The following is a 13,639-nucleotide window of genomic DNA, read 5'->3' as shown; positions in this document are numbered from 1 at the left end:
TATGTCTGCAGCTTCAAAAATGTATGTATGAAGGCTGCTCTGAAAGTAATGCCTCCTATTTTATGGTATTGGCCCACTATGTCAGAGGCAGATGTTGGTGGTATGGCAGTAGAGGTTGAAATCTCCCACCAATATTCCATTACATTTTGTTGCTGTGAAACAGATGGTAGCAGAGGGGCAGTCTGACCAAATAGTGACTGACATGGAAGTGTGGATGAGGCAAAGGTGTTGCAATGAATTCCTCCATCTGGAAAAAAATGGCACCCATTGACATTATTGAAGCATGCTGAACATTCATGGAGACCAAACAGTAGATCTAAGCACAGTTAGACAAGCTGCATTCTGGATGGCAATGCAGATTTTTATGACAGCAGCATGCAGGTTCTTGTTTATTGCTGGCAAACATGCATAGGTAATGGTGGTCACTGTTGAAAAGTAGTATTTTGTAGCTGAGAATTTGCTGTATCGAGTAGTGTTATTGTGCTCTTTGTATCACTGTAGTTAGGAGGCGTTAATTTCAGAACAACCTACAAACAGTACTCATATACTTGTGCAGACACAATCTGCTCTAGATGGAGATTTCTTCCTTTTTTAAAAGACAGTTTGGATTTGTACTTACTTACCTATATGAATAGATTCATAAACTGCAGGTCACCTTATAGAACAATTTTCTTCGTTGCATTTACAGAAGATGCTGGGATGTAATCTGAAGCACACAGACTATAGTTTTTTTTAATCAATTCCATCATGTTAGAGAAGCGCACACTCTTCTCTTGCACAATGTCACTCCGACTTTGAAAATCACCAAATGAAACAGAAGAATTTTGCCATCTGGAAATGAGACTTCCCATCAAACCTCCTTTACACTGATTAAGGCATTCACTGTTATATTTGAGCACCTGTTTCAGTCCTGTCCACGGGGGGAAAAAATAATAATACAAGAATAGCACTTTCAGAAGACATTTTTAAGGATTTATTGTAGTAAATTAGACCATTAGTCTAGCTAATCCAGTATCCTGGCCCTAGTAATGGCCAGGGTTTCAGAAGAAAGCTTCTGCATAGTGAGTGTTGCTTCTCAGCTTTGTGGTGATTTGTCACAAGCCCATTAGAACAATCTTGTCATGTTATACTCAGATACCAAAATTATTTTTTCTGTTCTTCCAGAAGTTAATAGTCTTCCGTTTATTCCATTTCCATGTCAATATGGAGAGCTGCTCATTTTTTATGCAACAAATGAACTGAGAAGTCATATCTTTTTATCTGATTATCAGATATTTGTTAGTGTGCAATTTGAATGATAATTCTCTCCATTAACTCCACTAATACAAGGAAAATGTTTGCTACTGTGTTGACTGAAGACTACTCCACTCAAGAGCGTGCCTTGTATTATTAACTGCAGAGGTAGTAAAAATACCAGCCTCAAGTAGGATATAAAGGATATAAAGAAGCAAGAAAATTGTGCCAAATACAGAAAAAGAGAGATGCTTCTTGCAGAGACAAGAGAGGAAATTCTCTGTATGTATTTTTGGGGGAAAAAACAACAAAAACTAGCATAATCATTCATTTCTTATCTTTCATTTGGAAGAATTCATTTGAATTTGCAACAAACTAAAGAGAATAGACAGTGCTATAGGTTGGAAGTAGCAGTAGATTTTAGAAATGTTTTTCACATTTCACATGTGGTAAAGAAAGAGATCTACTATACAGGACATTCTACTGGAAATGCAAAAAAAAAAAAAAAAAATTAAGTCCAGTAATCTTCACTTTTATATGGCATGTAACTAAAAAAAACCCTATGATTAGCTACTCCAGTGGTATGCTACTTTCATAAACAGAGCCTTCATCTGATTTGAGATTGGGCTTATACTGTTTTAGTTTCCTCCTTTGGTAAGTAATTTTATATTTTATAAATTTATAATTCAGTACATATTCAGTATATATGGAGCCCTTCCATTCTATTTAACAGCAGTTAAATACAGACTTGTTTGCTTTATACTGTTCCTTTCGCTGTTCTCAAACCACAACCAGAAGCAAGTACGCTTCATACTTCAGAATTAGGATCTCCTCAAACAAGTGGTCTTTGCTTCCTATGAATAACCTTTAAATAATTAAGCAAGATCAAATGAAACAGCCTGAAGCAAACTCCAGGTAAGATTCTCACCTGCATCACGATGTAGTGAGGAAACTAAACTTAAAACAGTCTTAACCTAAGACTAATGCCATGAGTATCTGGCTGTCATTGTGTTTAAGGAAGGCCTATATCCACCTGTATAAAGAATGTGTGTTCCTTGGAGCATACCAGCCTGCCCCATCATTGTCAAGGATTAAGGAAGACTTGGATTATTGATAGACCTTTCCTATTACAAACTCTGTAGTAATCTTAAGCAACATCTTACCATATACAGAGTACTTCCTAGACCATCAGTATGAAACAATTAGTTCTGAAGAGGACACCAACAGTAGCCAACAAGAGACTTGTTTTTTTCTTATTGCCCTTGATAACTAGTGAAGATTTGTGCTGGTTTTGGATGAAATGATCCTGAAATTTCAGTAAGGGCAACTGAGAAAATGTTTCTGCTTCATAAAGAACAAAGAAGAAGATGGCTTTCTTTGAGTTTGTATGCTTCATGTTTCCCCCAAAGAAAATGGAGTTCAGCCATTACTTTAAAGGCTAGTTAGAGCATCCAAGATATGCAGAAACCTAAAACAGCTTGCCATTTAACACATTATACAAATCCTGGAGTCATGCCACGATCTGTATAGTCACTCCTTCCTTTAAAAAATGGCAGTATTTCATTATAGCTGACTGATTACAGACAACATTATAGCACTAGTAATTTGCCTTTCCTTCTACTGTAGCTTGTTGCCTACCTCTTAGAAAGAGATATACCTAAGGAGTGGATACATACATACATAGCTTGCTCCAAAAGTAATGTCTTCTATTTATTTTCATGGAAACTTCAACAGGTACAAAGAGAACAATAGTGCTATTTGATAGAGCTACAAAACACTCTTGTTCAACACAGTCTCTACCATTAGCTGTGCATTTTCAGCAGTGATGAACAAAAGCCTGCATGCTCCACACCTCAAAATCTGCACCAGCAGAGGTGACCCACTGTCACTGCCACCACTGCAGAAACACTCTGCCCACCACCTCACTGTGCTCACATCTACTGTTTGGGCTCCACAGATGTTCAGCATGCATCAGTGAATGTCAGTGGGTGCCATTTTTTTCCAAATAGAGGAATTCACTGCCAGACCTTTGATTCATACACACTTCCACGTTAGACACCATTTAGTCAGATTGTCCCTCTGCTGCCATCTGTCTCACAGCAATAAAATGCAATAGAGTATTGGTGGGAAGTTTCAACCCTACTGCCGCATTACTGACATCTGACATTGTAGGCTGATGTCATAAAATAGGAGCAATTATTTTCAGAGCTTCCCTATTACATAGAAAAGCTGTGCAGCATAATCACATGTGATGCCAATCAGAAGGCTGCATAACTTATCGGAAATGGTGGAGAACAGGTTCTGAAGTCTTTCTGCCTGTAAGATGATAAAGGTGGAAAAAGCTTATGAGTTCTCTGGTGAATAGGTGAGTGTGCAGGTTTGCATGCACTTGATTTATTTACTCAGTGAGCGAGTTATTCTTGTATCACATAAAATGTTGTGCATGCAGCACCAAGATATGCAAAGTACTGCATAAATCAAATTTTAGCAAGCCATGGGCAAAGACAAGATGCACAGAGGAAAGGCTTCCTCTGTCTGAAACCTCTTGGAACACACAATTTATTAGTCTCTCTGAAAGGTCAACCAGATCTTACACAGTATTTTTGATTTTCCTGTTTCCAATTCAGTCTCCGAAAGAACTGTGGTGATTCTATTTTGTATTGACATATAGCAGAAGTTAACCAAGTATAGCATACATGCCATTTGCAGCCTGAAAAGTCTTGATAACACATAAATGTAATTTGTAATGTGATAACTGGGACCACATATTCCAGATTAACTCCTTTGTACAGTCATTAGTATTACAGCCAGTTAAGTGAACAGCATTCACATAAGGAATAGCCTCTCATAAAAATTGTTTTCAGGATCTGTGCTATTTGATGCTTTTGAAGGAACATGACATGCAGTCCTAGCAATAGGTTAGTTTCTGGTCAGTTTACAAATGTTAAATGTAAAGTACACATTTAATGTCTTGTTGGTTTCCCTCAGCCTTCTTGACAAAGTTTATGCTACAGAGTTTCTCCCCACATGCCTTTAAGCTCCCTGTTAGCACAGCACTCTTATCAGATGGGTAATGGTAACTTGAAAACTACAGTTTCAGTTTAGATTTTAAAAAAAGTTTTAAGACACTGAAAGTGTTGCACTTAGTTTCTATCCTTCATCTTCGCAATTATACTCTTATTATGAAGAAACATGACAGCTCTCTGCTTACTGTTTCTCATGAAGAACACATACTTGAACAAGGTGGATGATGGTTTGTCAAGATGAAGTAGATGCACAATTGCCTTTACTGCAGAGCCCTCAAGAGGAGGAGATAAACAAAGGATTTACTCCCAATTTGCACTGATGGAGGTTTGAAGTGGAGCCTTACCCCCATTTTTACACACATCAAATAAGTTAGGTAGTACTGCAGCCTGCTTGGTGGCCAGTAATTTTCATAGTCAGGTCCCTCTGCATAGATCTGTCAGTTGACCTAAATCATAATTTGTACTGCTACCAGTAGCTGTGTAAATGGCATGCTTTTATAGATTTGTATTGGCGTTCTTCAATCCCAACCTATGCTATCCCTCCATTCATTATACAAAGCTCTTAGGTAGAAAGAGGGTAACCTTTGTGGTGTCTGCTTAATACACCTGTGCTTCATGAGTTGAATAGAGCAGTGTGGAGTCTTCAGAAGGATAAGATCTCAGTATTATCTTAGTTGTGTTTCCTTTTTAAAGTGGGTGTGTGTATATACACCTATATCTGTGCACAGAGATGCTTACACACTGTAACTCATAGTAGCTGTGTGCCACTAATCTGCTTACCTCTTCTTTTCTGTAGCCCAGATGATTTACTGAATGCACTGAATGAAGGTATCAGCCGTGCTGATGTGATCATTACATCAGGAGGGGTGTCTATGGGAGAAAAGGTATGCTAAATTTAAGTATGACTTACTATAATATTTATAAGAATTTCAAACCAGAGTCTGTCATCAGAGCTTCTGCTTTTGTGTTAGTTTTCTAAAAAGGGGCCATTTTCTTTTTTTTTCTTTTTTTTTTCTTTCTTTCTTTCTCTTTTTCTTCCTTTCTTCCTTCCTTTCTTCCTTTCCTACTTTCTTTTCTTCTTTCTTTTCTTCTTTCTTCTTTTCTTCTTTCTTCTTTCTTCTTTCTTTTCTTCCTTCTTCTTTCTTTTCTTTCTTTTCTTTCTTTTCTTCTTTCTTTTCTTCTTTCTTTCCTTCTTTTTTTTGTGGGGAGGGGGGGAGAGGGGCGGGGAGAGAACATCTATGTGTGAATAATTAAGAAAATAGCCTTGAATACTATCTTCATTTAATTTGTTCTTATTACCACACTATAGTATGCATAGAATAAAAGGGAAGATTCTTGTTCTTGATGTAAGTGATTTGCATTTTTTTAAGTAAGGAATTATTTATATAGTTATGATGACAAAGGTGATAGGTTTATAGCACATGAAGACAAGAGACTTCTTTCTACTCTTAGAGCAGGTAAAATGTAGGTAGAATAAAGCTACTTTGCAAGTACTTTGAAAAGCAGCTAAGTATATAAATAGTTCTTTCTTATTCAGTATATCTGTTTCCTATTTGTGCCAGAGCTGTATCTGTTACAAAAATAGTTTTGTCACATTTTACTCCTGATAGTCCTACAGAGGCAATACATATGAGACACAGTGAGCTGATATATTTGCCTTTTGAATCATTAACAGAATTGTTGATTGAGTTCCTGTTGGTAATCCCTGTGCCAAAACCATCAAAGAAAATAGGGATACACAGATGCTGGTGGGGCGTAGATGAACCTGCAGGACATTTATTAATCATGACTTATGCGAAGGAAAACTCAGATTACTTTTTGATCCCAGACTGAATCTGTGAGTTTGGCAGGTAAAAGAAACATCTCTCCTTTTATAAATTACAGATACTAAAGTCAGCCATTAGGAGATGACAAACATGAGTGCTGTTTTTGTCACTTTTCTGAGTAGAAATCATATTGTTGGATACATCATGGAAATGATTAACAAATTAAACCAGTGCCAATTACTTTCAATTCCATTATTCCTCTCAGTATTCCTAGAAAAATGTCAAAGGCCAAGTGCTGGTCTCTAAATTGGGAGTGTGGTGACCTAGTACAGACATGGGAACTCCAGAAAGAAACTACACTGGTGAATGGTCTCACAGGCATTTACGCATTCTGGCTAACTTCTCCCTCGCCTGAATTTTAGGCAACTGCATAAAGTCAATGGGCCCTACATTCCTCTGACAGTTCTTCCTCTGATACTGAGCATTCAAGACTTTTAATGAAATAACTGTGAGCATCCGAAAACTAAATAGCAAATAAAAATGTGGTTAATGCAATCACTAACTGAGAATTACGCCTGGCTGAAAAAAAAAGTTGCTGCTTTCCAAGTATTTGAACCAAAAAAAAAAAAAAAAAAAGAGAGAGAGAGAAAATGGGAATTTCAGATTTTCTGCTTCCAAAGTCTGTCTTAACAGGTGATTGTTATGTCCTGTCTCTTAAGTCTCACTAAACACAACAGATAGTGCACCGAATCTTTCAGCATAGCAATTTTCGATGAAGACTAAATATGTAATTCCAGTTTTCTTAACTGGATCAATAGTATTTATGTAAAACTGTTTTTGAACTATTGTAAAAGCTATCACAGTTCTTCCTTTCTAAGAAACTTAGGATAGTTAAACCTATTATGCCACATCCCCAAGAAATTACAGTAATTACAGTATCCTGGAAAATTATGATTTCTACAGTGCAGTCTTGAATTCAGAAGTACGAGGAGATCTCTTACTCTGCCACTGGACAGCTTCTGTGGTAAAAAGTCAAATAACCCGATCATTTTAAGGCTTAACTTTGAATCATAAAGGCTTTTTTTTTTTTTTTTTTTCCATCTTTGATAGACAGAATGTTTTAGTAGCCTCTTGGTCGGGTCCTTAAAGATTCTATTGCTGCAGCTGACTTTTAAGTAGATATATTACTATGTCCTTGTAGAGTCAGGTTTGGCACCAGAAATGAGTCTGTTCTTCACGTCTTATTTTTGAAAATACTTTATTTCAAATATTGGAAATTCCCAATTGGACTGTAGCACTTTCAGGATATAGCAAGTCTTTCATCTTCACTAGAGATCAGTTAATTGCTTTGAACACTTAGATGATGTAAGCCACTTTGATGTTACTTAATTGATTTTCTTTTTTATAATTTAAACAGGACTATCTTAAACAGGTGCTGGATATTGATCTTCATGCACAGATTCACTTTGGCAGAGTTTTTATGAAACCAGGGTAAGAAATCTTTTTAATGAGGTAGCTTGGATGGAGATCATATTCAGGAGCAGTACTGCCTGTGTATCTGAATTTGTTCATCTGTGGACTGTTTGCTCTGAAATATTGTCCCATTGTTAATCCTGCTATAAACACTAGAGTAAGGGGAATGGAAGTCACTAATGTTACCAAAAAAAAGAAAAAAATGAGAGCCTTATATAAAAAACAAATACAGCTCTGTAGCAGCTTAATTTTGGTATAACTTATTGGTTGATTTGGCTTCTGACAGTAAGATAGAATTTGATTTTTTTTGCGTATTAATTCATCTACTCTTGGATATTTTCTCAACAGAAGCAAAATGACCATTTGTTTTATTTTCTAAATATTTTAAATAATAATGTAATACGTTCAGTCAAATTCCAATGCAGATCATAAATTTTCCTTTTCCATAGCCTGCCAACAACTTTTGCAACTCTGGATATTGATGGTGTAAGAAAAATAATCTTTGCACTCCCAGGTAAGATGTTTTTTGGATTACTTTTGTTGCTGTGCACAGATGACAAGATCTGAAACAGAATAGTGATGTTTCACAACACCCTTGTCTGGTGTTCTTACTCTTGTCCTCGGAATGTGCTGGTTGGGTTACAAGCCTTATGATTTTTTCCATCCAACAATTTCCTTGGCTTTTGTTAACATGCTGTGCAGGGGTGATTTTTCCCACAGCTCCCTCCACGTTATAGATGGAGATTCTTTGAATGTCAGCACATCCACTCTAAAGTATTGAAAGTGGAGATGAGATCTAGAGAGTGCCTAGGAATATGTCACAGAATGGAAGTTGTTAGTCATGTTCACACTTTGGAACATGAGAGGGCAGCAGTGCTTCACCTCCTGCATGCTGGAGGAAATCAGTGAGTTCAGAATAAATATTTATTTGGGAATCCACCTACAAATCTCTGTCCTCCTTAATTTTATTCTTTTGCTTTGGCTTTGCATAGATTTCTGACAATGAGGAATCCTTTTCTTGATTAGCTAGTGATGTTCAGATGTCTCTACTGTTTTTTTATCTCATGTTTCTCTCTCCTGCTTCAATGTGTGTTCACCAGGTCAGAGATAATGGAACATCTCTCTCTTTCATATTATTTACATTAGAACTGCCTTTTAGAGAAGACTAGATGCGTAAGACAAGAGGTGTTTGACAGAAGTTTAGTCATACACCTCTCTTCTTAGTCAACGTATAAAGCAGTAGAATTCTCCTCCACAATCATGTTAAAGCTTCTTGCAACTCTGTTAGGGAATAGAAAGTCACTTAATAATACCTATTTTTCCATTTGTCTTGGAAACCTTGAATTGGAAATCATGAGTTCATATCCATATGAGCTTGGACTTATACCTCTGCACAATAAGTGCTGGCCCCACCTCAGATAAATCTAGATGTAATAAGAAAGGTGGCAGGGGAACAGAAGCAAATGGTGGGGCATGAGGAACACAAAGAAGTTGTGATCAGAGCTGAATTTCAGGACACCATTATTAGCCAGAGAGTATAGCTTTGAGGAGTTTTACTTGCCACATGCCACCCCAGACATAAGTGGACAGTTGTATGCAGCATAGAAAGTTCTTCAGAATCACTAGGGTATGATTATTATAAAAATAGGATATTGCTTTCACAGAGTAAATCAAGAGGGTTTCACCACCATTCTTTCTTTCTTTCACTACCATTCTTTGTCCTACAGGCAATCCTGTGTCAGCTGTTGTCACCTGCAATCTCTTTGTTGTTCCTGCACTGAGGAAAATGCAGGGTATCCTGGATCCTCGGCCCACTATTATCAAAGCCAGGGTAAGAAGCTTGTCCTGTGTTTGAAAGTTCTCTCAAGTTGTTGAAACACTATTGTTTGAGCTCAAAAGTTTGAGGGATCTGAACGCTACGTCAATTCTGACAAGTTGAAAGAATTTCACAGACAACAGAGGCATAGACTTGAATCTGTTGATGTTAATATGCAGTCCCATGATTTCTAAAAGTGAGTGGCCAAGTAGTGGAGTAAGATTTACAGATAACAGATGCAGCCATTTGCTAGTCAGGCAGGGAGGACACTTCACTGTAAAAAACATACATTTGTTTTAATGTGTGGTTAAAAAAAAATAAAAAATAGAGGGTAACCTGGAAATACTTAAGGAATAAGATAGTTCAGTATCAAAAACTACAAACATGAAAGTCTCTCTGCTCTTGAGCAGATTGTTTATGCAAGTAATCCACATACTCCACCTGAGCAATGTGAATTCTTTAAACTATTAATGCAACTCTCATAAGAAATGGTGGATGTAGTAGCTCTTTAATAACCGGTCTTAAATCTGTATTAAATAATGTATTATTCTCCTATTTTTGTTTTAAAGAAGATACCAAAAAACAGATTACCTTTTACACTTTTTCTACTGTTCCTGGCATTCCAGAAACTTTTCTCTTACTGCTCATCCCTTGTGTCTCTCTTACATGCTTCCTCAGTAGTCCATCTTTTTCTTTATCTCATGGCTAAAGTGTTGTAAGACAGGCAGCAATTTGTAGCATTCCAGTTTTGAGAAATGTGATGCTCCAACATGACCCTCGTGTTTGCATACATTTTGCAGTGTGCTTTCATTAAATTTCATTTTGAGCAATCTCCTGTACGTCTTTTCATTTCAAATATTGGTCATTTCCTTTTGGTCAGGACTAGCAGTGCTTTGAATGTGAATAAATTTTTTATCTGTACAAAATGTGAGCCAGAGACTAGAAATGATAAAGCTTTTCTTCCTGAGAGATAGTAGTATCTTTGAACTCCCAGTAAAAGAACAGTTTTGGAATATTCCACTTAATGCATGCAGACTCCTGCATACTCTTTGATATTGTAATATTATAGTTGTATCTCTCTTAAATAGTGCAGTCTCTACCTACTACGGCCTTTGATCTTGCTCTAGACACCATGTGGCCTAGAAATGCAAGTTTTTTAAAAGACTGTTATTAAGGAAGAAAGATTGAAGAGATGATTCTATTATCTTAGTGATATCTGAATACATGACATTTTCATTCTTTCTTTGCTTCTTCTACAGTTATCATGTGATGTAAAATTGGACCCCCGCCCAGAATATCATCGGTGCATACTGACTTGGCATCACCAAGAACCACTACCTTGGGCACAGAGTACAGGTCAGTGCCCAGTTACACAAACTGACAGATGCACTCGCAGGCCCTGTCAGTCTGCCATACATGCTTTAGAAGAAACAAACAACAAAAGAACCAACAAACCCACATGCACATGTATTTTCATACAAGTTTTGTCATGCAGACTGATTTTCTGACTTGTGAACATCCTTGTATACAGTCGTGCTACCCAGTCATGATATTGAAATTCATGCTGTGTCTTACCAACTTAATTCTTAAAACCTTATCGGAATAATCCACCTCTGTACACACACACATATATTGTGTGCTTTTTGTAAATACTCATCTGTGCTTATTTGCACTCAGAGGCACCTTTACTTCCTCTGTACTAAATAAACACAAGTTGAACCATAGCAACAATTCAGATAACGAATTGTGATTCTAACTGAATTGGAGAAGAAGAAACAGCTGTATATGTTCTCTTAGTGGAGACTAAGACATTTATTAATCATGTTTTCAATCTAGGGATATTTTTGGATATTCAGCTGCAGTTGAGATAAATTCTATATTTGAATATTTTATCTGTTTTGTCGCACATCACTTCTTTCCTTGCTCAAGCAGACTGGAATGATTTATCTGTCAATCCAAAAGTTTGAAAGCCAAGAAAATAAGGTGCATGATTTTCCACTGCATTTTCATTTTTTGGCAGTACAGCCAATACTACACGGTTTATCTCCAGGGTATCCTATATAGCTTGTATCCCAGAGAAACCTATTCTTTTGAGTTGGTATATTTAAAAAAAAAAAATTCAGATTGTGGTGGTTTTAGCCTCCATACAATCTGAACTAGATATACAAATTGAAAAACGAAGTAATTTTGATAGGATTAGAATCTCCAACATTAAAGTAATTTACAACAACAAAAATGAAGTACAGGTAAAGATCTAACAGAAAAAAATATGGAAGGCTGGATAGGAAAGTAATCAGCAAAGGAAAGAGAGTTTTCAAAACCAGAACAATGCAAAGCTTATTAATCTCTTCAAAATTGTTTCTACCCACCTTTGAACAGATATATTGAAGTTCCATGAATATGTTAGCATATCTTTGTAAGAGCAGCTCTTGCTTCCTGTCTTGTGTGTTGTGGCATTTGAAATTAACTAACTGAAAAATTAACTGAACTTTTTCTCTCACCCTTCTGTAGGGAATCAGATGAGCAGCCGTCTGATGAGTATGCGCAGTGCCAATGGACTGTTGATGCTACCTCCAAAGACAGAGCAGTATGTGGAGCTTCACAAGGGGGAGGTGGTGGATGTCATGGTCATTGGAAGGCTATGATGTCACCAGCAAGAGCGAAGCTTTGATGCATGTCCACATATCATTGACTGTATCCTGTAATATGCAACGGCACAGCTAGTTTTTCTGATTTGGATAAAAGTTGATCAGTATAGTCAACATCTTGAATTATATTTCAAATGGAATTTAAATAAATACCTTTTAAAAAAAAAAAAAAACTTTAAAAAGAAATCTTAACAAAGAAATTTATTCTGATTATATCAAAGCAACTTTTTCCTTTCCTTGCAATTGCTTTGTGTGTTCAATGCTAGTTCTAATAGCGGTAGCTTTTAGTAGACAGCAGTAGGTGCCTGCAGAACTTGTGTTTTTTCTCATCTTTAAGATACAACTACTTATGCGCTTAAAACAAGGCTGTCTGCTTATTTATACTAGCGTAGACGACACTTGGATTTCCCTTATCAGTATGCTTCATAACCGCTTCACAGAGAGCTTCTGCTTGTTCTTTATCTTGTATCTCGTGTTGATGTGCACAGTGCCAAAAGCAGAGTGGCTGCACTGGGAATCCAATGAAGCCCCGAGGTTTCCTCACCTCGCTGTGCATTCAGGGATCTCTCTTGTCCCAGCAGCCACCCAGCTCAGTACTCTTGGGCAGTAACTGGATACCTTTTATTTCAGCAATCAAAAAATTGCTTCCTTAAGTGCTGACAGCCTTTTTAACCAATACATTTAAAAATGTACAGAACTAAAAACAAAAAAAAAAAAAAACAAAAAAATCAAAGACTGATCTTGTACAGATATTAGTGTTACCAGCATTCGTGTGGAAATTAAATGAGCAAAGAAATAAAACTGATGTTAAACAACTCTGTACCATAACATTTTCTGTAATGATACTGAAACTTAAATGAATAAAAAAAATCCTCAATCATTATTTAAAATTTCAATTGTTTAGTGTTGTTGTTTGAACATCAAAAAGAAAATAGTGTTTTAAGAGGGTATTTCAGGTGAGGGAAGTGGACAAGAGGAAGGGAAATAGTAAATGGTATCTAGAGCCTCTCCTAATGTGCAGTATCACAAGCAAAGTGAAAATACAGGGCGAGCTTTCTCAAACTTATCTCCCAGTATTTTGGGGATTTTACATTTATGCAAGTATTTGGGGGAATTTACAATTGTACCAGTAAAAGCTGGAGAATGCTTTTTTTTTTTTCTGTTTAAATTGTGTAGCAGTTGCAAACAGCCCTTGTCCTACATTGTGTGAAATTTGATAGAGTTTTGATTTTTTTTTTCATAGTGTTCTTTCTCCTTTTGATACTGGGAATACTCAGCCCTTTCCAGATTATGTATTCTGGTAATTTCATGTTTCATCTGTGATTAAAATCATATTGGTGTCATATAGTATCTTGCTCCTTGGAATGCAGGGGTCAAACATGATTCCATCAGCTCCATTCATGAAGTCAAAATATTTGTCCACAGTACTGCTGGAGGACTTGGGAACATCAGCACAGAACTCTGTGTTCAAATTTTGACTGCTGCAGTAAACCAGATTGGTAGTTCTTCAATAATTACAGAAGAAATCCCTGAGACTGCTTTTAAGACCAAACTCTTAGCCTTGCAACAGCCTAAATACTCCCTCCATAGGACTTACAAAGGTAGAAGGCAGGTGGGCATACCAGTATGATGTTCAAAGGTACTCCAGAGACTAATCTTTCAGAAAAAACATGAACA

General features: G+C 36.7%; 1 protein-coding gene across 3 annotated transcripts in view; it reads left to right on the top strand.

Annotated features, from left to right (window-relative positions):
- GPHN (gephyrin) overlaps positions 1–12,543 on the top strand; it is a 263,015-nt gene extending 250,472 nt beyond the window's left edge. For all 3 annotated transcript variants that reach the window (XM_042865257.1, XM_042865243.1, XM_042865251.1), the window contains 6 exons: positions 5,056–5,143; positions 7,443–7,516; positions 7,948–8,012; positions 9,226–9,329; positions 10,574–10,670; positions 11,826–12,543. In XM_042865257.1, the coding sequence (XP_042721191.1) occupies positions 5,056–5,143; positions 7,443–7,516; positions 7,948–8,012; positions 9,226–9,329; positions 10,574–10,670; positions 11,826–11,959 (562 nt within the window). In that variant the 3' untranslated portion in view covers positions 11,960–12,543. The remainder of the gene's footprint in view (positions 1–5,055; positions 5,144–7,442; positions 7,517–7,947; positions 8,013–9,225; positions 9,330–10,573; positions 10,671–11,825) is intronic.
- The last annotated feature ends 1,096 nt before the right edge of the window (positions 12,544–13,639 follow it).

This window comes from Lagopus leucura, unplaced genomic scaffold (genome assembly GCF_019238085.1).
Source record: "Lagopus leucura isolate 7727_CA_CO unplaced genomic scaffold, USGS_WTPT01 Super-Scaffold_1, whole genome shotgun sequence".
Classification (NCBI taxonomy): domain Eukaryota; kingdom Metazoa; phylum Chordata; class Aves; order Galliformes; family Phasianidae; genus Lagopus; species Lagopus leucura.
The sequence above is the reverse complement of the archived record's forward strand: the minus strand, read 5'-3'. Positions and strand labels throughout refer to the sequence as shown.